At 44.8% G+C, this 22,113-nt stretch overlaps 1 protein-coding gene across 2 annotated transcripts in view; it reads right to left on the reverse strand.

Moving 5' to 3' along the window:
* The window catches only part of RPF2 (ribosome production factor 2 homolog), a 73,702-nt gene that overhangs the window by 37,177 nt on the left and 14,412 nt on the right, over nt 1-22,113 (reverse strand). For both annotated transcript variants that reach the window (XM_033939732.1, XM_033939733.1), the window contains exons 2-4: nt 18,292-18,424; nt 7,634-7,671; nt 3,216-3,255 (exon numbers count right to left, since the gene is read on the reverse strand). In XM_033939732.1, the coding sequence (XP_033795623.1) occupies nt 3,216-3,255; nt 7,634-7,671; nt 18,292-18,424 (211 nt within the window). The remainder of the gene's footprint in view (nt 1-3,215; nt 3,256-7,633; nt 7,672-18,291; nt 18,425-22,113) is intronic.

A 22,113-nucleotide genomic window follows, 5' to 3' on the forward strand; every position in this document is an offset into this window, starting at 1 on the left:
TAAATACAGATTTAAAATGACAAGGCATCTCTAAGGATGATGACAACATTCAGAGACATTTAAACCATGACAAACGGGAACAGATGATAAAAAGGCAAGAACTAGAATGTTCAGGGTAAAAGATAATATTTAGTGGAAAACCAATAGGGGGAGATACTGAAGGTATAATCATTCCAGGTCGCCCTTAGAAGGGCAGTTAGGTCTCAAAAGCGTCAAGAAATAGAAAAGTCTTAAGTTTTGTCTTAAATTGATTAAGGCTAGATTCGTCTTGTAAATAAGCCGTGATACTATTCCATAGAGAGGGAGCATTCACAGAAAAAATGGAAGACCTCATTGTGTTAATGTATTTTAATGACGGAATAGAAAAGAGATTCTGAGCAGACGATTGAAGAGTCTTAGAAGGGCTGTATGCAGTGCGGACTGTCCATATCGGATTCTGTGGATGATGTCACCCATATGTGAGAATATGCTGCCTGCTTGTCCTAGGATAAATACAAATTCAGTGGCAAAAAAATCTGGGATACCATGAGTTTGTCAAACCCTACACTAAAGTATCAATTTTTGAACCCTTTATCTGTTTCGACTTACTCCCAGTTTCATACATACAATTTATCTGTATAATTTTGGAGCATAAATACTAAACTTCTCCCTCCGTATTCGCGGGGGATGCGGGCAGAACATAGGCGCGAATATGGAAAAACCGCAAATAACTTTTCAAACGTTATTCGTGGTTTTTAGAATAAGCTCTCATTTTTTGTATTGAAACCGAAAATAATTTTTCTAATGTTATTCGCAGTTTTTTTAAACAAGCTACTATTACTGCTACAGTTTTTCTCAAACTGAGCTCCGATCACCCCAACCAAGAAAGCAACAAGCAGAAGAGAACCCGAGCAAGTAAAAGCTCCTTCTAGCAGGAACCCGTCCGACCCAGGACAGAGGAAAAGCTTCTGCCGGTATCCGAAGCGGGCACTTCGTTTCAGATTTCCTGATCGCACAGTAGCTTAAGAAAGACGCGCAACAAGCGATTCCCTGGGAAACTCTAATGCTCCTGACATGCAAATGATGCCAGTAACTGCACCATGGTGGAAGAGGGGGACGCACCTTTCTGAGCTTGGCTCTGCCCGAGCAGGAGGAGCGGCAGGAGGGCGGTCAGCTTCCAGAGGTTCCCGCTCACCACGATTCCCAGCGTTTTCCTCAGTGCACACTGGGAAGCATGGAAGCAGCGAATTTGTGGGAGAAAGTTTATAAGCAGCGATTTTCAGAGTTAATGGTAAGCAATAAACTTTTTTATCGGTTCAGTATGGTACAGTAAAAGGAAAAAGTACTTTAATGATGATGTAATTTTTGGGGATGGAGTCAGCCGCCGAAAAATTGTGAATAAGCAAATCTGCAGATACGGAGGGAGAAGTGTACATAGTTAACAGACAGAATGAAGAAGCCAGAGCCATGCCTGTTCCTCTTTGTAAGCCCTGGTCACCCATGATTAAACACTGGTTGTCAGGTCTCCACCATGCCAACCATGATGGTGATGATGATGATAAGTGCTTATAACCAAGACTCCAAGTAGTGCCGTTAGTATTCAACTAACCAGTCAAGATGTCTTTCCCTCCCCCCTCTCACACTATGTTCTAAAACACTGGAGATCCCAAAGCTTCACCTGTCTTTTGCTATTTGGAGGACACAGACCAGCATCAGCCTCAGTTCCCATTACTCTTGCCCAACATAACACCTCAACAGCCAGACTGCATTTCCATCCTCTTTCTACTTAGGCATCCGCTGTGTCTATCCTACACATTTTAATTTCAGCATGAATATATAGGAAATTAAACAGATGGGTGTAGTGTGTTCATTAATCTTGTAATCTCTCTCCTTATACACTTCCAAGAGAATTCCGTTCCTCAGATTAGCTGCTCTTAGCTATACCCTTCTCCTCCAGTGCCAATTCCAGACTTTGTTCCTTTCATCTAGCTGCCCCTATGCCTGGAATAAATTGCCCGAGTTTGTCCTGTATTTAAAAGCAGACTGAAAACCCACCTTTTTGATGTAGCCTTCAATCCATAACTCTACTTCCCACTGCCCACCAACCCAGTCAGCAGATTTACCGTTCCCCTTAACTGTATCCATGACATCCCTTTTGTCTGTCTTGTCTGTTTAGATTGTAAGCTCTTTTGAGCAGGGACTGTCTTCTTTGTGACTCTGTAGAGAACTGCATATGTCGGGTAGCATTATAGAAATAATAGTAGTAGTACACTTCTCCCTCCGTATTCGCTGTGATAGGGGATTAGCAGATCCGCAAATACAGAAAAACCGCGGTCCAGAGAATGGCCACCCGGATGGTCTCGGGACTCAAGGATCTCCCGTACGAGGAACGGCTGGATAAGTTGCAGCTGTACTCACTCGAGGAACGCAGAGAGAGGGGTGACATGATCGAGACATTCAAGTATCTCATGGGCCGCATCGAGGTGGAAGAAGATATCTTTTTTTTCAAGGGTCCCGCGGCAACAAGGGGGCATCCGTGGAAAATCAGGGGCGGGAAACTGCACGGGGACACCAGGAAATTCTTTTTCACTGAGAGGGTGGTTGATCGCTGGAATAGTCTTCCACTTCAGGTTATTGAGGCCAGCAGCGTGCCTGATTTTAAGGCCAAATGGGATAGACACGTGGGATCTATTCACAGAGAAAGGTAGGGGAGGGTCATTGGGGTGGGCAGACTAGATGGGCCGTGGCCCTTATCTGCCGTCTATTTCTATGTTTCTATAACTTTTTCATGTTATTCACTGTTTTCTATTAAAAACCATCGTGAATATGGTGAAACCGCAAATAACATGGTGGGAGACCTGGCCTGGCCTGTTTCTGAAGGAGAGGCAAAACACAGTGAAGAAAGTGCTGGGAATCAGTGATTTTCTCTGTAAACGCTTGGAATCAGCGATTTCTCTATGCAAGCTGATGTAATTGGGGGGAGGAGCCAGCAAGCTAAAAACTGTGAATAATTGAAACCGCGATTGCTGAAACTGCGAATATGGAGGGAGAAGTGTAATTTACTGCAGCTGTACATGGTAACTCTGAATTACTTTATTTACTGTAATTGACAAAAATACTGGTCCACAAGTGCTGGTGGTCTTAGCTGTAATTTGCAATGCAGAGAGGCCCCTGAAATAGAACATTGATTATTTCACTTCTATCACGTTAAACATAAAAATATCCTGTACCCTTACCAGGGAGGTCTGATCCTCAAACGGTCTGGTGATATTTTTCCTAAGAGAAGAGGAACCCCCCCCCCAAGAACATTTAATGTATATGATGATAGAGAGACATTGCAGCAGAATAGTTAAGCTCTGGAACGCACTGCCAGAGGTTGTGATAAGAGCGGATAGCGTAGTTGGTTTTAAGAAATTTCCTGGAGGAAAAGTCCATAGTCTGCTATTGAGACAGAGATGGGGAAGTCACTGCTTGCCCTGGATTGGTAGCATGGAATGTTGATACTCCTTGGGTTTTGGCCAGGATTGGCCACCGTGAGAAGGGGCTACTGGGCTTGATGGACAATTGGTCTAACCCAGTAAGGCTATTCTTACGTTCACTTTATGTTCATCCGTTCAGAAAGGTACAGGGAGGTAGAAGGCTATTTAAGGAGATAGGATACTGGGCTAGATGGACCACTGGTCTGATCCAGTATGGCTATTCCTGTTTCCACTAGTGGCAGAAACCCAAGTACAGATCCAGGGTAAGCAGTGGCTTCCCCCATCTGTCAACAGCAGACGATGGACTTTTCCTCCAGAAACTTGTACAAACCTTTTTTAAATGCAGCTATACTAATCACTTCCAGTAATGAGTTTCATAGTTTTAATATTCATTGACTGAAAAAAATAATGTCCTATTTGTTTTAATGGTATTTCCATATAACCTCATTGAGTATCCCCTAGTCTTTTTTTATTTTAATGCTGAATATATCTGTTGTAATAGGCTCAGAACTCTGGATAGTGCGGAACAGAAATGTAGAAAACAAAAAGATAAATACTTTTTTAAAGAATGACAAATGAATTTCCTTTTACCCGTTCTACACTGCTCAGGATTTTGTAGTCCTCAATCCCATCCCCCTCACAGGAGAGGAGTTCCGCCTCCTTTATTATTTCAGTTGCTCTTTTAAGAACTTTTTCTAATTCTGCTACATCTTTTTTTAAGATACAGTGACCAGAAGTGAATGAAATACTCAAAATGAAGTAGCTCCGTGGAGTGATTTTTTTAAGAGACATTTTAATATTCTCAGTCTATTTACCATAAAGACAAATTTTTCCCCATCCCCGTGGGAACTCATTTTCCTCTCCCTGTCCAATTCCGGTCAGAGGGCCAGGTATGACAACATACACCCGAGCTAAGTATCATATTTACATTATAAAATCGAAATAAGGAAAAATAAAAAATAGAAAAAAATTTTTTGCATACACTTTAAATTGAATAAATAAGATGTAAGGACCGATGATAGCTCACTAATTAGTTGCAAGCCAAGACAACTTCTGTTAGCCTGTAACTGCAATTGAGATCTTAATTCATCAATTAAATTCAATTTGAACTAGGTGTATAAATTTTTGGGTCTGACATCAGCCTACTTTGTTTAAGGGAATAGCCTGCCTAATTCCTGCCATCATAAGTGTTCGAGGCTTATGCGGTTAAGGCAAAGCTTACAGGATGGGGCAGGGACAGCAAGAGCACCAAAACTCTCTAATTTACCACCCATTTCCTAATAATTTCTAGCATCCTGTTTGCTTATTTTGGTTGCCAAAGATTACATTCTCCTTACCAGCTAGGATGTCCAATTTTACTTGTACTCCGTCACCTTGGACTGATCACTAGAGAGTTGCATAGGGACAGAAATCTCACCTGTCCCCACCAAAGTCCCACCCGTCCCCGCGAGGAATCCCTCCGTCCCCACCCGTCCCTGCGAGGAATCCCCTCCATCCCCACCAGTCCCTATAAACTACAGAAAGTTATTTCATTTAATTATGCTACTGAATTAAAGGCTCTGGTAGAAACCCATTTACAAATAAGCAGAGAGACTTTATTAATTTGGAAATATTAATTAGGAAGAATACATACTTTGTAAACGGGTTTCTACCAGAGCCTCTAATGTTTATAAATTTTTATCAACACAACTAATATACTACTTTATCTTAAAGCAAAAAAAAAAAAAAAGAAATATAATTTTTTTCCTTCCTTTGTTGTCTGGTTTCTGCTTTTCTCATGTTCTCATTCAATTCCTTCCATTCACTATCTCTCTTCTCTCTGCGTCTTCCATTTGCTCTGTTACTGTGCCTCTCCCTTTCTCCCCCCTTCCAAATTGGTCTGGCACCCATCTTCTTTCCTCCGCTCCCCCCAATAGTCTGGCATCTCTGCCTTCTTCCCTGCCAGCGTCTTCTCCCCACTCTCTCGTCCCCATTTCCTTTCAGCGTCCTTCTCCCCCCTCTGTCTTCCCCATGTGCTTTCAGAGTCCTTCTCCCCCCTCTGTCTTCCCCATGTCCTTTCAGCGTCCTTCTCCCCCCCGTCTTCCCCATGTCCTTTCAGCGTCCTTCTCCACCCATCTTCCCCATGTCCTTTCAGCGTCCTTCTCCACCCCTTTGTCTTCCCCATGTGCTTTCAGCGTCCTTCTCCCCCCTCTGTCTTTTCAGCGTCCTTCTCCCCCCCATCTTCCCAATGTCCTTTCAGAGTCCTTCTCCACCCCTTTGTCTTCCCCAGTGCTTTTAGCGTCCTTCTCCCCCCTCAGTTTTACCTTAAGCGTCTTTTCCTCTCCACTCCACTTTTCCTCCCTTTCTCCCTCCCTGCCCCTTACCTTTGTGGCACTTCCCCGCCCGACTGACAACAGAACAGGCCCGGTCCGACAAACCTCCCTGCCCTGTAGCCGCGAATCTAAATTGCCTTCTTACAGCAGCTGGAGTATTGAAGCTGCTGTAAGAAAGTAATTTAGATTCGCGGCTACAGGGCAGGGAGGTTTGTCGGACCGGGCCTGTTGTCGGTTGGTCGGAGGAAGCGCCACAAAGGTAAGGGGACCTGGCTGGCTGTGCACCCCCCCCATAGCTGCACCCGGGGCGGACCGCCCTCCCCGCCCCCCCTTGGTACGCCACTGTCGATCGCAGCACACAGCCGATCGGAACGGAAGCCTTCCCGATGTCAGCGCTGACGTCGGAGGGAGGGAGGGCTTTGCTTAAGCACATCCTCCGACGTCAGCGCTGACATCATGAAAGACTTCCATTCCGATCGGCTCTGTGCTGCGGCAGGGCAGGTAGGGAGAAGACGAGCCTCGCATCAAACCCCACAGGAACCCTGTGACCCTCGGAGGTGTCCCCACGGGATCCCCGTGACCCTAGGGGGCGTCCCCATGGGATCCCCACGTCCCGAAGGGGGAACCCGCGGGATTCCTGTCGTCCCCGTTCAGCTCTCTACTGATCACTGACTCTTTTCCTTTATGCCCTCAGTGGCATAGTGAGGGTGAACAGCACTCTTCCCCGTACGGTCCTTCCCCTGTACCTCTAACTTTTCTAGTGCAAGCAGCATCACCAACTTGCTGCCAGGACATAGAAGGGAAAATAGCCGCGGCCAAATCGAAGCCCGGAGGCTGAGGCTGCGGGGAAGGCCCCGCCATGACATGAAAGAAAAAGTTAAATTTAAATTTTTTTTTTTTTTTTAAATAAAAGACGCAAAAAAGAAAACACAGCGACCCTGTAAGAAAAACAATACACGAGCCGCGGTGAGAGAAGGCACAAAAAGACTAAGTCTAGTGCAGAGCGTCGAATTGAGGAAAGGAGGAACAAGGGTGATATGATTCAGACATTCAAATACTTGAAGGGTATTAACGTAGAACAAAATCTTTTCCAGAGAAAGGAAAATGGTAAAACCAGAGGACATAATTTGAGATTGAGGGGTGGTAGATTCAAAGGCAATGTTAGGAAGTTCTACTTTACGGAGAGGGTGGTGGATGCCTGGAATGTGCTCCCGAGAGAGGTGGTGGAAAGGAAATCAGTGACGGAGTTCAAAGAAGCGTGGGATGAACACAGAGGATCTAGAATCAGAAAATAATATTAAATACTGAACTAAGGACAGTACTGGACAGACTTGAACGGTCTGTGTCTGTATGTGGCCGTTTGGGGGAGGATGGGCTGGAGAGGGCTTCAATGGCTGGGAGGGTGTAGCTGGGCTGGAGTAGGTTTTGACAGAGATTTTGGCAGTTGGAACCCAAGCACAATACCAGCTTTGGATTCTTGCCCAGAAAGAGCTAAGAGGTTGGGCAGACTGGATGGACCATTCGGGCCTTTATCTGCCGTCATCTACTATGTTACTATGTTCTCGGCTCTGCGGAAAACTGAGAATGAGACGCTGAGGAGATGCGCCCTAGGTTGAGCGGGAAGGCATTCGCGCAAGCGCGGTGCAGCAGTCACGAACTTTCTAAAGTTCTACAAGCAAGTCTGCTTGCAAGGTTGTCTGCATCGGGGCTCCGTGAATGATGTCACCCACATGTGAGAATATGCTGCCTGCTTGTCCTGGGATAAACAAAATTATCTTTCAAATCAAGTACTGCAGAGGAAGCTGAATAGATTACATACTCAATACATTCTGTAAGAAAAAGAGCAGCCTGTGCATTACTTACTTTTTGTACAGGACAGCATACGGCTTTTTCAAGGCATACTGGAAGAAAAAGAATAAATGTGAGCATAGGCATTAGTGGCATCTCACAAACTGCACTGCTGGATATGAACATTTACTTACGACTCTTTTTAAAAAGGGTTTTCAGGGGTGATTTGGGAAATGACAGACTGGTGAGCTTGATCTCAGTGCTGGGAAAAACAGTTGCAACCATTATAATGTAGACACAGATGGTAATGGGACAGAGTAAGCATGGGTTCAGCTAAGGCAGGTCTTGCTTCAGTTGTGGGTTTGAAATTGGTTATTGAACAGGAAACAAAGGGTAAGGTTAAATGGCCATTTTTCTCTTTAAAAAAAAATAAAAAATTCTTTATTCATTTTAAATCTGACATCAAGTGCTCAATATTATAAAATAACAAATAAAATCAGATAACACTTGAAATTCTATTCATATATAATCCCATTGACATAAAAATTATAACCCTTCCCACCCACCCACCCACAATTACTTTCAAAAGTGGATTGCCACAGAGATCTGTACTGAGACCAGTGCTATTTAACTTATTTATAAATGATCTGGAAATTGGAATGACAAGTGAGGTGATTAAATTTGCAGATAACACAAAATTGCAGGCAGACCTAAGGAAATTGGAAGACCCTATAGGCATCACCAAGAAAACAATCTTGGTGTCATTGTAGACAATATGCTGAAATCTTCCACCCAATGTGAAGTGGCGGCCAAAAAAGCAAACAAGATGTTAGGAATTATTAAAAAAGGGATGATTAACAAGATTAAAAATGTCATAATGCCTCTGTATTGCTCCATGGTGCAACCTCACCTTCAAGCACTGCGTTCAATTCTGGCTGCCGTATCTCAAAAAAGATATAGAGGAACTAGAAAAGATTCAAAGAACGACTAAGATGATAAAGGTGATGGAACTCCTCTCGCATGAGGAAAGACTAAAGAGGTTAGGGCTCTTCAGCTTAGAAAAGAGATGGCTGAGGAGAGAGATGACTAAGTCCACAAAATCCTGAGTGGAGTAGAACAGGTACAAGTGGATCGATTTTTTACTCCATCAAAAAAATAGGGGACACAAAGTTACAGGAAAACGAGTTCCAGAGCATAACTATTCTTCAGGTGAAAAAAATATTTCCTCCTATTGGTTTCAAAAGGATTTCCCTGTAACTTCATCAAGCATCTCCTAGTCTTTGTAATTTCTGATGCAGCAAACATCCAACATTTCTCCCTCCTTCCTCTCCACAACTACAGTATTATGATCAATAATTCTTTCTTCCTTCTTTTCCCCATATACACCATCACTTTTTCCCTCCCAGTCCATGCACCTATGTCCAGCAATTCTCCCTTTCTCTTCCTTCCCTCTCTGGCAGCATCTCTCCTTCCCTCCCTTTCTAACCCCCAGCCTGTGGAGCATTTGTCCTTCCCTGCCTTCCCAGCCCCCTCCTCATACCCAGCGGGATCCTGTGGCACGACCTCTCTCTCTAGTTCCCGACTACCCCACCTACCTCTCCTCCCTGACTGCCTTAATTTTAAATCTTCGTGCAGCTGGCAGGTGAGTCAGCCGGTCCGGAATCCTTCATTCTGGGAATAGGAAGTTGCTGCAGAATGAAGACTTCTGGGACAGGCTGATGGCAGCAGGCTCACCTCGTTGCCACTGCAAGTGGCCAGGGAGGCGGCAGGAGGAGTCGGAGTCAGGAGAACCATAACTGACTCTTCTAACCTCTGACCACCAAATATGGAGAGACCATGGCTCCTATGGTGCCCCCCTCTCTCCCATTCAGATGCCTTTGCTGGGGGACTTTAATACAGAGTTTCCTTTGACTGCCCATTCCACCTCCTCCAGCTTAATCGAGGCATTCAGGAAATCCCTGCCAGCTGGGCACATCTAGTTAAGTACATATCCCTGTCTTCAGCAAACTGTCCTGATCATGGTGTCATGTGATCACTCTCAATTTCAACATTTAAAAGACTCAGGAGTCAAGGAAAAGAGGATGCTAGATTAAGCAATAGAACTTTGTCAATTATCTAAGATGGTAGAGAACCAAAAAGATAACCAACTTATTCCCAGAAAAATTTAAAGGTGGGCAGGGAAGAAATGGATGTATCCGCTTTGTTGGAGTCATCAGATACAGAACTTTCTGGGTGAGCAACACTTTTCATTTCTTTTGTATTCTATCAAGATAAAGAGACTGGAAGATAGCAAATGTCACGCCAATTTTCAAAAAAGGATCGAGAGAAGAACCGGGCAACTACAGACCTGTGAGCCTTACGTCTGTACCTGGAAAGATGGTTGAAGCACTGATTAAAGATAGCATAGTCCGGCACTTGGATACACACGACCTGATGAAAGCCAGTCAACATAGCTTCAGGAAAGGGAAATCATGTTTAACAAATTTACTTCAATTTTTTGAGACCGTGAACGAACGAACAAACTGATAGTGGAGAACCGGTGTACATAATATACTTCCAGAAAGCTTTCGACAAAGTTCCACACATAAGACTTCTCAGGAAACTACAAAGCCATGGAATAGAGGGGGATATACAAAGATGGATAGGCAAATGGCTGGAGAACAGAAAACAGAGAGTGAGCATAAATGGGAAGTTCTCCGATTGGGAGAAAGTGACTAGCGGTGTACCCCAGGGCTCAGTACTTGGGCCAATCTTATTTAATATTTATATCAATGACCTAGAGGAAGGACATCCAGTGAGATCATCAAGTTTACAGATGACACAAAGCTATGCCAGGCAATCAGATCCAAAATGACTTGTGTCAGTTAGAGAAATGGGCGGAGAAATGGCAGATGAAATTTAATGTGGAGAAATGCAACGTAATGCATTTAGGCAGAAAAAATAAGGAATACGAGTATAGAATGTCAGGTGCAACTCTGGGTAAGAGCGAACAAGAAAAGGACCTGGGTGTACTGATAGATAGGACCCTGAAACCGTCAGCGCAATGTGCGGCGGCAAAGAAAGCAAATAGAATGTTGGGCGTGATAAAGAATGGAATCACAAGTAGATCGGAGAGGGTCATAATGCTGCTTTATAGAGCTACTAGTATTTTAGCCCATTACATTAACTTGTGCTAGAATATATGTCTGTCTGTTTATATTTCTGTCTCTCTCTCCCTCCCACTGTATTTCTTTCTGTCCGTCTCTCTCCCTGGCCCCTTGTCTGTCTTTCTGTGTCTCTCCCTGCCCCTGCCTCTTTCTTCTTTTCTTTCTGTCTCCCTTCCTCCCGTTGTCTTTATTTCTCTCCCCCCCACTTCCATGTGCAGCAGCCACAGCAGCATTTCCCCCCCTCCATTTCCCTGTGCAGCAGCATTTCCCCCACCCTACTTCCCTGTGCAGCAGTAGCATTTCGATCCCACCCACTTCCATGTGCAGTAGCCACAGCAGCAGCATTCCCTCCCCCTCCATTTCCCTCCCCCCACACCACTTCCCTGTGCAGCAGCAGCGTTTCCCCTTCCCGTGTTCTGGCCGGCTCCCTTAGTCCCTTACCATCCCCCTTCCCTTCCTGTGGTCCCGACAAACCTGCCGATTCCAGCAGCATCTGCAGCACTCTACACACGCAGCTTCAGGGCCTTCTATTGCCCTGATTTACTCTGGCACATCCCTGATGACATCATCAGAGACGCAGCAGAGCAAATCAGGGCAGTAGAAGGCCCCGAAGCAGTGTGTGTAGAATGCTGCAGACTCTGCTGGAATCGGCAGGTTTGGAGTCGGGACTGCGGGAAGGGAAGGGGGGGCGGCAAAGGACTAAGTGAGCCGGTCAGATATCGGGAAGGGATGGGAGGGTCAGACCACGAAGAAATTACTTAGAGTGAGTGGGGAGCCGGCAAAAAACTTTATTAAGGGAGCCAGCGAGACCGTGATTGCGGGGCCATTGTAAGGTCGCATACGCTCTCTTGCTGGCCACAGACAAATGGATCAGGGAACAAGCCGGTAAGAGTGCGCATCCGCAGCTAGGGTTTTATTATATTAGATGGTCAGACCCCACTTGGAATACTGCGTCCAACATTGGTCCCCCAACCTGAAGAAGGATATAAAACTGCTGGAGAGGGTGCAGAGACGAGCAACGAAGCTAGTAAAAGGTATGGAGAAACTGGAATACGAGGATCGACTTAAGAAACTGGGATTGTTCTCCCTTGAGAAAAGGAGATTGCGAGGGGGATATGATCGAGACCTTCAAAATACTGAAAGGAATCAACAAAATAGAGCAGAAAAATTATTTACATTGTCCAATTCGACATGGACAAGAGGACATGGAATGGAGCTAAGGGGGGACAAGTTCAGGACAAATATCAGGAAGTTCTGCTTCACGCAGAGAGTGGTTGACATCTGGAATGCTCTCCCAGAGGAGGTTATTGCGGAATCGACCGTCCTAGGTTTCAAAAACAAACTAGATGCACATCTCCTACGAGAGGCATAGAAGGACATGGGTGACTAAAAATTATGCCAGGTCTACACCTGGCGGGGCTTCCGCGTGTGCGGGTCGCCTGACTTGATGGACCGAGGGTCTGATACGGAGATGGCGCTTCTTATGTTCAGAAGTGTGCACGTGGCCACCTTCACTTTTGAGTATTGTGACATTGTGGACTGTTCATCAATTGCTGTCACATGGCTGTGCCATTGGTCCTCTGAGATTCCTAAAACTAAAGACATATACATATGTGTTACTGACTCACACTGGGGGGATAAGCGTGCATTCTGGGGAGCGGTAGGGTGGAACACTGGCACTGACTGGGCTTATAAACCAGAAAGTGCTCAGAAAAGAGTGGACCAAAATGGTAAATCTCTGCTTAGTCGTATGACCCTTCGTAAGGGAAACTGTTATAGGAAAGGTGTTCCTGAACAAATTATTAAGCTTTCTCTTACCATTGAAAACCCTAGATCTACTGATGAAGGTATGTATGTTATGGGCATGTGGTTTAAGGGTGGGTCTAGCTATCTTCCCCGCCAGTTTTTCTTACGGGATCTATCTACCTCCACTCATCCTTTCCCGCCATTTTGTGGGGCCCCCAAAAATACTAATCCACTAGCCCCCAAATTAAATAAACTTAACTGACATGATGGCTATTGCCAACCCCACCTTTGAAGATACTATGGCTGTTGAGGTCGGTTTTTCAGAACGTAATCTTTGGTTAGAATGGATGAAATTCACTGCTGATCAACATAATAAGAGTAATTGTTACATATGTGCTCAAGCTAGACCCCATTTAGGAACTGTACCTCTGGACCTCCCTCCTGGTATCCAACCATGCTTTTTTGGGTTATTTACCAATATCTCCTCTAATTTTACCGATCCCCTTTGTGCGTTGTGGCGATCCAAATACCCTTTGCTGCCTGGACAGAAAAAGCTTGACATAGCTGTTACCATCTATGAGGGTAATTACATATGTCATGTTTCTAATCTGACACAGGGTAGTTTTTTAGGCAATTTTCCCCCTGGTTATTGTTCTGTCTTGGATTATAGGTATGCCTCACTGTTGCAGCATCAGATTTTCACCCTAGGTGATATTTACTGGCTCTGTGGAGACCTTCGGCTCCATGTTAGACTGCCCAGTGGATAGGCCAGTGCGCTTTAGCTAAGGTTATCATGCCCCTGCATATCCTCTCTGAAGGACATCCTTCCTATTCACATGGTTCCCCCTCTCCTTTGCCTCGACATAAACGTGATCTCCTTGGTAGTTTTGATCCGCATGTATACATAGATGCTATAGGGGTCCCAAGAGGGGTCCTAGATGAATTCAAGGCCCGAAACCAGGTTAAGGCTGGGTTTGAGTCCCTTATTCCCCTTATTACTATCAATAAGAATGTTGACTGGATTAATTATATTATATATTATATTATATATACTCTAGGGACGCCTTGCAAGGTATTGCTGATCAGTTAGACCCCACTTCTCAGATGGCTTTCCAAAACCGTATGGCCCTGGATATGATCCTTGCTGAGAAGGGGGGTGTCTGTAAAATTCCCTCCACGCTCATGCTGTGCATTTATGACGTCATTTTTGTGACGTAAGAGGGGATTGAAGGGACATACATATATCTTGTAAAGTGTTTGTGCTGGGAAACACAGACACAGTTTGTGTTGATTCTGCTTCTATGTTCTGAGACAAGGTCATTTAATTTTGTTAATGAAGTTAGCTGCTTGGGACAATGGAGGTTCGACCCCCCACAGCTATGCTCTGGTTGAGAGAGATAAAGGAAGCTTTATATAAGACACTGTTGCTAAGACAGCACCTTTAGATGTTAGACAATGAAGCATATATGCTGTTTACCCACCCTACACCCCTTTCTTGTGTTGATTACTTCTTTGAAGTTTATGTATCCTTTCACCAGATATGGTTTGTACTCACATCATCTGCTAATACCACTGACCCATGTAAAAAGGTATAAAACTGGTGTAAGACTAATAATAAACAGGCAATTTCTTTAGGACAAGTCTGAGTATCCTTCCTGCCTAAAGGGACTGCCTCCAGATATCTGAAAAGGCGACAGAGTGTATGCAGGGCGGTTTCGGGACCAAGAAACGGACCACGTTCGTTTCAAAGTTCTTGCAAGCCCCGCGAGAACCTACGGCAGCCATTTGGAAAGCAGCATGGGGCCGAGCAGGAGAGAGTAAAGCTTGTTCCTGACATCCGTGCTGCTAATCTGTTTTGCCGCTGGCCAGGAAATAAGACGAGGGCGCTGGACCACCAAGTAAAAAAGGGGGAACGGTGATGTTAAAAAAAAAAGATGGTGCGGCGGCAGCAGCAGCAGGGTTTAGAAAGGTTATGCGGCAGGCGGGTTTTACAATGGTACCAGGTGGGAGGGGGGGGGAAGGTAACAAAATTTGTACCTTCACTTCATAAGACGCACCGATATTTCCACTCACTTTAAGGTGGAAAAAAAGTACGTCTTATGGAGCGAAAAATACGGTATTTCTTTAGGTGCAGAATATCAATTAAGACTTCTTTGTAAATGTTTTGCTTCTTTTCAGAGTAATAGATATATTTTTTTGGAGGGCAAAGGGATCTCAATGGCCACCCAGGAGGAATCATTGTAATTTGAGTCCACTGATAGTGCTTGGATTATTCTATTTCCTAAGTTAATAGATTTATGATGTTCTATTTGCCATGGATTTTCTTTCTTGTCCCTCTCCAGTTGTGGATTATAATTGATCGTATATTTCCTGTTTTAATAAAAATTGGCTGTAAACATTATTCTTGTATTTCCTTTCAAAGTTTGTACTTTGAATTATTAAAAATAAAAAAGACAACCAACTTGAACAAGAAGACACACCCTATAGGTACTGCAGCTGGAATATATCCATAGCAATGGACACCGACTAGCCCGCCTGCTTCGTAGGGCTTTAAACTAGGTAAGTTGGGGGAGGGTACCCACTCATATACTGGTGTGGTAAGTAACCATCCTGGTGGGGTAACTTGCCACTCCATTTCTGAGTCTGAGGTAAGTACACACATGGCAAACAGTACTGTAGGAATCACATTAACTCAGGCGGGAAAATCGCCACGGAGACCTAGCAAACAAAGTATGGAGGGCTATGTACGTTTAGGCAATAAAATTCTGGAATTGGAAACGGTAATGAGGAACACCGACCTAGATGTGGTAGTAATATCCGAGACCTGGTTCACGGATTCCCATGGGTGGGATATGGCTATATCGGGATACAACTTACTTCGTCGAGACAGAGAGAGCAAAACAGGAGGGGGGGTAGCATTATACACTAAAGAGGACATCAAAGTTACCAGAATCGCAGACGTCAAGTACACCGGGGAATCCCTTTGGGTGAACCTGGCCAGGGGGAATGACAAATGCTTGTATCTTGGTGATGTATACAGACCTCCAAGACAACAGGAAAACACAGATATAAAAATAATCGAAGACAGAGACCATTACTCTGCGTGAAGACACAGTGTTGTTAGGGGACTTCAATATGCCTGATGCAGATTGGAACAAACTTTCCGCTACGACCAGCGGCAGCAGAAGGCTACTAACCTACATAAAGGGAGCACAACTCAAACAGATGGTATTGGAGCCCACTAGGGATTAGGTGATACTGGACCTGGTACTCACCAACGGAGAAAGTGTCACAGAGGTTTCGGTAAGCGATACGTTGGCCTCCAGTGATCACAATATGGTGTGGTTTCACCTCAGGAAAGGATTCACTAGATCTAACTCATCCACAAAGGTCCTCAACTTTAAGGGCACTAACTTCAAAAGCATGGGTGATTTTGTCTATTGGACGCTGCAAAACCAGGCCGCAACAGATAATGTAGAGGTAATGTGGTCAGCTCTGAAATCTACCCTACACGAAGCATCCAATCTCTATATAAAAACAGTAAGTAAACGGCGGAGGAACAATAAACCTCAGTGGTTCTCTACGGAGATCTCAGACCTCATAAAAAAGAAGAAAAGAGCATTTATCTCCTGCAAACAATCAGGAAAACGAGAGTCTAAAGAAGACTATCTGGCCAAGTCTAGAGCTGTCAAAACAGCAGTCAGAGGGGCCAAACTCCGGATGGAAGAGAATCTAGCAAAGAACATTAAAAAGGGGGATAAATCCTTCTTCAGGTATATTAGTGACAGAAAAAGGAACACAGATGGGATAGTGCGCCTTAGGGAACCAGACTAGAATTATGTAGAATCGGACTCTGATAAAGCTGAACTACTAAATTAATACTTCTGCTCAGTCTTTACCTGCGAGGCGCCGGGATCCGGTCTGCAGCTGCAGACAAGGGAAAGCTCGGATGACCCGTTTCGAGATTTTGAGTTTACATCCAGCAGCATCTACTATGAACATTGAAGCCCTCCCCAGCCCATCCTCCACCTTAGTTCAATTTTTAATATTATTTTCTGATTCTAGATCCTCTGTGTTCATCCCACGCTTCTTTGAACTCACAGTTTTACTCTCCACCACCTCTCTCGGGAGCGCATTCCAGGCATCCACCACCCTCTCTGTAAAGTAGAATTTCCTAACATTGCCTTTGAATCTACCACCCCTCAACCTCAAATTATGTCCTCTGGTTTTACCATCTTCCTTTCTCTGGAAAAAATTATGTTCTACGTTAATACCCTTCAAGTATTTGAATATCTGAATCATATCTCCCCTCTCTCTCCTTTCCTCTAGGGCAGTGGTTCCCAACCCTGTCCTGGAGGACCACCAGGCCAATCGGGTTTTCAGGATAGCCCTAATGAATATGCATGAAGCAGATTTGCATGTTTGTCACTTCCATTATATGCAAATCTCTCTCATGCATATTCATTAGGGCTAGTCTGAAAACCCGATTGGCCTGGTGGTCCTCCAGGACAGGGTTGGGAACCACTGCTCTAGGGTATACATATTCAGGGCTTCCAGTCTCTCCTCATATGTCTTCTGGCGCAAGCCTCCTATCATTTTCGTCGCCCTCCTCTGGACCTCTTCAAGTATATATGTCACGGGCTGTATTGAGGTAGAAGAGTATATTTTTTTCCTTAAAGGACCTACGGCAACGAGAGGACATCCGTTGAAACTCAGGGGTGGGAGATTTCATAGTGACATCAGGAAGTATTTCTTCACTGAAAGGTTGGTTGATCACTGCAGGTAATTGAGGCCAGCAGCGTGCTGGATTTTAAGAGAAAATGGGATAAGCATGTGGGATCACTTCAAGGAAGAAATTAGGGGGTGGGTCATTAGAGTGGGCAGGCTTGTTGGGTCATGGACCTTTTCTGCCGTCATCTTCTATGTTTCAATATGGACCAGAATAACCGCATAGGTTGACGGGCCAATATATACAGATGTTGACCGATTTTGACCTATTAATTCCAGCAAATGAAATTGAACCGGCTTCTCATAATAAACTAGGTTCACTGGCAGGATACACTGGGACACAGAGCTTGTCCCCCGAGAAGAGGGCGCATACACATTTTAATTCTTAAAGCAACATATCATTTCAGTCTACTGAACAGCAAAAGATTCTATATTGTAGCTGGTGCTGAAATGTTGCTCTGGCCTCCTTCACTAAGAAGAGTACAGAAGCTTCAGATTGCAAGACAAGAGTGTGATGGATGTGAACAATTCCCTGGTTGTTGGCATTACAACTTCTCAGCCAAGGGTACAAAGTGGGCAAAGAAAATGATCAGTTTCTTAAACTCCACAGAGATAATAGGGATGGGAAAGAAAAGATCCTTAACAGAAAGAGGTACTCGGAGCAGATGTTTCCGGCATATAATAATATTTCAATAGTGAAAACTAAGAAACTAGGACATAGTCATCAATCAAGTAAGGAATTTTTTGAACAAATAGGTCTTAACCAATTTTCTAAAGGCGCAATAAGATGCAGATTGTTGAATCAGGTCATCAAACCATACCTGAACTTTACCTGCTTGATAAGCCAAGGATTGATCAAAATATTTTTTATAATGGCAATTTTTGGGATTAGGAAAAGTAAATAAACCAGTACGCCGAGGAGGCCTAGTCGAACAGTACCATTCAAAATGAGAGAGGAGATAAAGTGAAGCTAATCCAAATAACATCTTATAGCAAATACAAGCAAATTTAAAAAGTACTCTTGTTTCCATTGGCAACCAGTGCAGCAACCTGTGTCCCCTTTACCCACCTTCTGGCACTCAAGTCAGAATCAAGGGATCCAAGGGTACTTACAATATCTTTCAGTGCTTGTGTCACTGTACAGTTGGCATTGCCACCTTTCAGAAGCATGGCATTCTTGACATTTTCTACCAGTTTAGGCTCCCTCTTCTCCAGGAACCTCTTGGACCTTTTCGTTTTGGGTTTCCTACAAGAAAAGACAAGCAGCATCGTGAAAAGGAACGTTACTGCCCCTGGCTAAAAGCACACGATCTCTTTCCTAAAGACGGAGCCCATTTAACCATGTCTCTAGAAGGCCCCTTAGGTCAAGATTTTTCTTATGGAACACATGTTGTGAGTGCATAGTAGTGAAATGAGTGCTGTATCTGAATTCAAGAAAGCATGGGACAGGGATCTCTTGGGGGAGGAAGAGAGTGTATTATGTGGATGGGCAGACTGGATAGGCCTATGGCCTGTATTGGCCATCTTTTTCTATGTTGGACCCTTGCTTTTAGGGCTCAGTAGAGGTCTGTTTTGAGCTGCTTTGGATTCTCTCTGTATGCAAATAAAGAGCAATTTGATTTATTTTTATGCTTTCCTACCAAGTACAAGCAAGATTGTGACATGACAAAGCAAAGAATCTCTGTAAAGAGGCCACAACACATGTTCTAAGAGGAAGGGTTTCACTGAATGCTGCAGAATTTCACAGCCCTCCAGTATCTCAGTTGGCACCAGACATTGGGAGGAGAGACAGGGGAGATATGATACAGACGTTTTAAATGCTTGAAACGTATTAATATAGAACCAAATATATTCCACAGAAGAGGAAATGGCAAAACTAGAGAGCATAATTTGAGGTTACAGGGAGGAAGACTCAGGAGCAACGTTAGGAAATTATTTTTCATGGAGAGGGTGGTAGATGCCTGGAATGTCCTTCCGAGTGGAGGAGAGGAAAACGGTAATGGAAAAAGTGTGGGATAAACAGAGGATCTCTAATTAAAGAGCTAAGGCCGATAGTGGACAGACTTCCATATGTGCTGATTTGGTGTAGGATGGGCTAGAGAGGGCAAATAGGAACTGCACTAACTTGGAACATGAGGATGTTACTGGTCAAACTTTATGTAAACAGGATGGTTAGATAGGCTGGAGTGAGCTTGGACGGCAACTTCAGCATTCAGAACTTAAGACAATACCAGGTGGACTTTACAGTCTATGACCCCCGTAATTTACTATGTTACTATGTATTAGTACAGGATTCTCACAGAGTGACTGACACTCAAAATGAAGTGGACTGGAGCCAACTTCAACACTAAGAAAATCTCCAAAGAACTGGGAATCACTTTAGACAGCTCATTAAATTTTGAAGATCATCCAAATTCTTACACTACAAAAACTATGGGGGATAGGACCCTACTTCTTCCAGCCGCACCTCGTCAAGGAGAAGAAAAAAGCATTTATTTCCTACAAACGAATGGAGACTAGGGAAGCTAAACTAGAACATAGGGCAAGGTCTGCAGCGGTCAAAATGGCAGTCAGGGAGGCCAAACTTCGAGTGGAAGAGACTCTGGCAAAGAACATGAAGAAAGGGGACAAATCCTTCTTCAGGTAAATTAGTGATAGGAAAAAGAACCCAGACGGGATAGTACGCCTTAGAAAACCAGATGGGAACTGCGCAGAATCAGATTTCGATAAAGCAGAACTACTGAATGAATACTTCTGCTCGGTCTTCACCTGCGAGGCACCGGGGCACGGTCCGCAGTTGCAGGCAAGGCCCAGCGTGAAAGACCCGTTTCAGAATTTCGAGTTCACACCTGGCGATGTCTACTACGAACTGGCAAGACTCAAGGTGAACAAAGCCATGGGACCGGACAATCTACACCCCAGGGTCCTCAGTAAGCTGCGTGATATCCTGGCAGAACTCTTCAATCTCTCCCTAAGTTCGGGGAGAGTCCCCATAGACTGGAAAACAGCCAACGTCGTTCCACTGCACAAAAAGAGAGAAATCCACCTCTAATCAACCCTCTAAAAAACACCATAGGAGAGGGTCACGTGATGCTGTGAGCTGGACGGCTGTGTTTCCGTTCGGCTCCGGAGCCCTGCACTTCATACCGCCTAAATTTTGACCGTCGGCACGAACGAAACTGACCCCCCCCTTGACAACGGACGGAGCGCTCCTTGTATGGACAAGTTTATTACTCATTCGGCGTCTCCAATGGCCTCGAAATCGGCGAAGAAAGACCGGGAGAAGGTGCGGCCCAGCGAAGAAAAAATGGCGGCCGCACCTCGAGGGGACGCTCCGGTGGCGGCGTTCACGCCCGATATGCTAGCGGAGTTGCAGCAGGTCATATTACAAGCTTTGGGGCCACAAATGGAATCAATCTCTACTAAACTTACCAAATTGGAATCTTTGATGGAGGACAATGCCAAGCGCGTGACAGAGCTGGAGGGGCGGGTTTCAGCAGTGGAGGACGGGGCAACGGCGAGGGACGCTGCGGTGTCCACCCTGACCACACAGCTTCGAGCGTGCCATGACAAAATTGAAGATTTGGAAAACAGGTCTCGTCGGGGGAACCTGCGTTTCATAGGTTTGCCGGAGACCATAGCAGATGCGGTGCTTTTGTCGGTGGTGGAATCGTGGCTGGCAAGCGAGCTTCCTATGCCGTCCTCCCTGGGCCCAGCTCGTTTTGAGCGTGTACACAGAGTGGGGCCTCGTCCAGGAAAAGATCAGAGACCCAGAGTTGTAATTGGTAAACTTCACAATTACAGGCATAAAGTAGAGCTGCTGCGGGCATTTCGCTCCAAAAAAGAGCCTCTGACATATGAAACTTTACCAGTACGTATAGGTCAGGATTACTCTGCAGCACTGACCGAAAAGCGCAAGATCTTCCATCCTCTCTGCTCTAAACTTGTGGAACAAAAACGGAGGTTTATGTTTCTTTATCCAGCAGTCCTCAAAATATTTCATAATGGAAAGTGGCATGTATTTGATTCTGCAGATTTGGCGGGAGAGTTTATTAACTGTTCTGACTTCCCTTCGGGAGCCACTTGACTAACATGACTAGCGGTTGCTGTACAACTGGTATTGGGGGTCACTCCTTTATGTTATGCGTTGACGGTTATGAAGTGCATTTATTTTACCAAGAATATAGAAGGCAGGGTTCTGAAAGCCTCTTAGATGTGATCTGCTTTCCTGGAACCTGGAGGGTTTTAGGTCAGTGCAGTTTCTAGATGGTTGGGGATTGGGGGGGGTGAGGGAAGACAAAGGGGCGGGGGGTGGGTTAGGTAGGGATGGAGGGATTGGGGGATTTGCAGAGGTGAAATTGGGATCATCTATATTCTTTTATGTTTTTCCTTCCAGTGTATTCTCTAAGAGTGTTACAAATACATCCTTCTGTTGGGCATTACTACCTAGTTTACAGACTAATTCTCTCCGGTGTGGCTGGGAGCCGGGGGGAATGGGTAGAAGGAATTGTGCAATGCAAAATCTGAATGTTTTCACGTGAGTTCTAATTCTTTTCGCATTATATCCTGGAATGTTTGTGGGATTACCTCTCCTGTAAAGCGCAGTAAAATTCTGCAGCGTCTCCGGCATCACAAAGCTGATTTGGCCTGTCTTCAGGAGACCAGACTTTCGGATGCTGAACACGCTAAACTCCTGCGCAGTTGGGTGGGACAGGTTTGTTATTCCTCCTCCTCTATTGGGAAGGCGGGTGTGGTTCTGTTAGTTAGAAGGGGATTTCCGGGGAAAGTAGAACAAATTTACCAGGATACTGTGGGGAGGATACTACTATGTAAGGTTACCATGTCAGGTTCTGCATTTAACTTGCTCATGATTTATGCTCCCAATCAATATGATCACACATTTTTTACCACAGTGGCGGGGCTCGGTATTCGGGA

This window comes from Geotrypetes seraphini, chromosome 3, assembly GCF_902459505.1.
Source record: "Geotrypetes seraphini chromosome 3, aGeoSer1.1, whole genome shotgun sequence".
NCBI classification, from domain to species: Eukaryota; Metazoa; Chordata; class Amphibia; order Gymnophiona; family Dermophiidae; genus Geotrypetes; species Geotrypetes seraphini.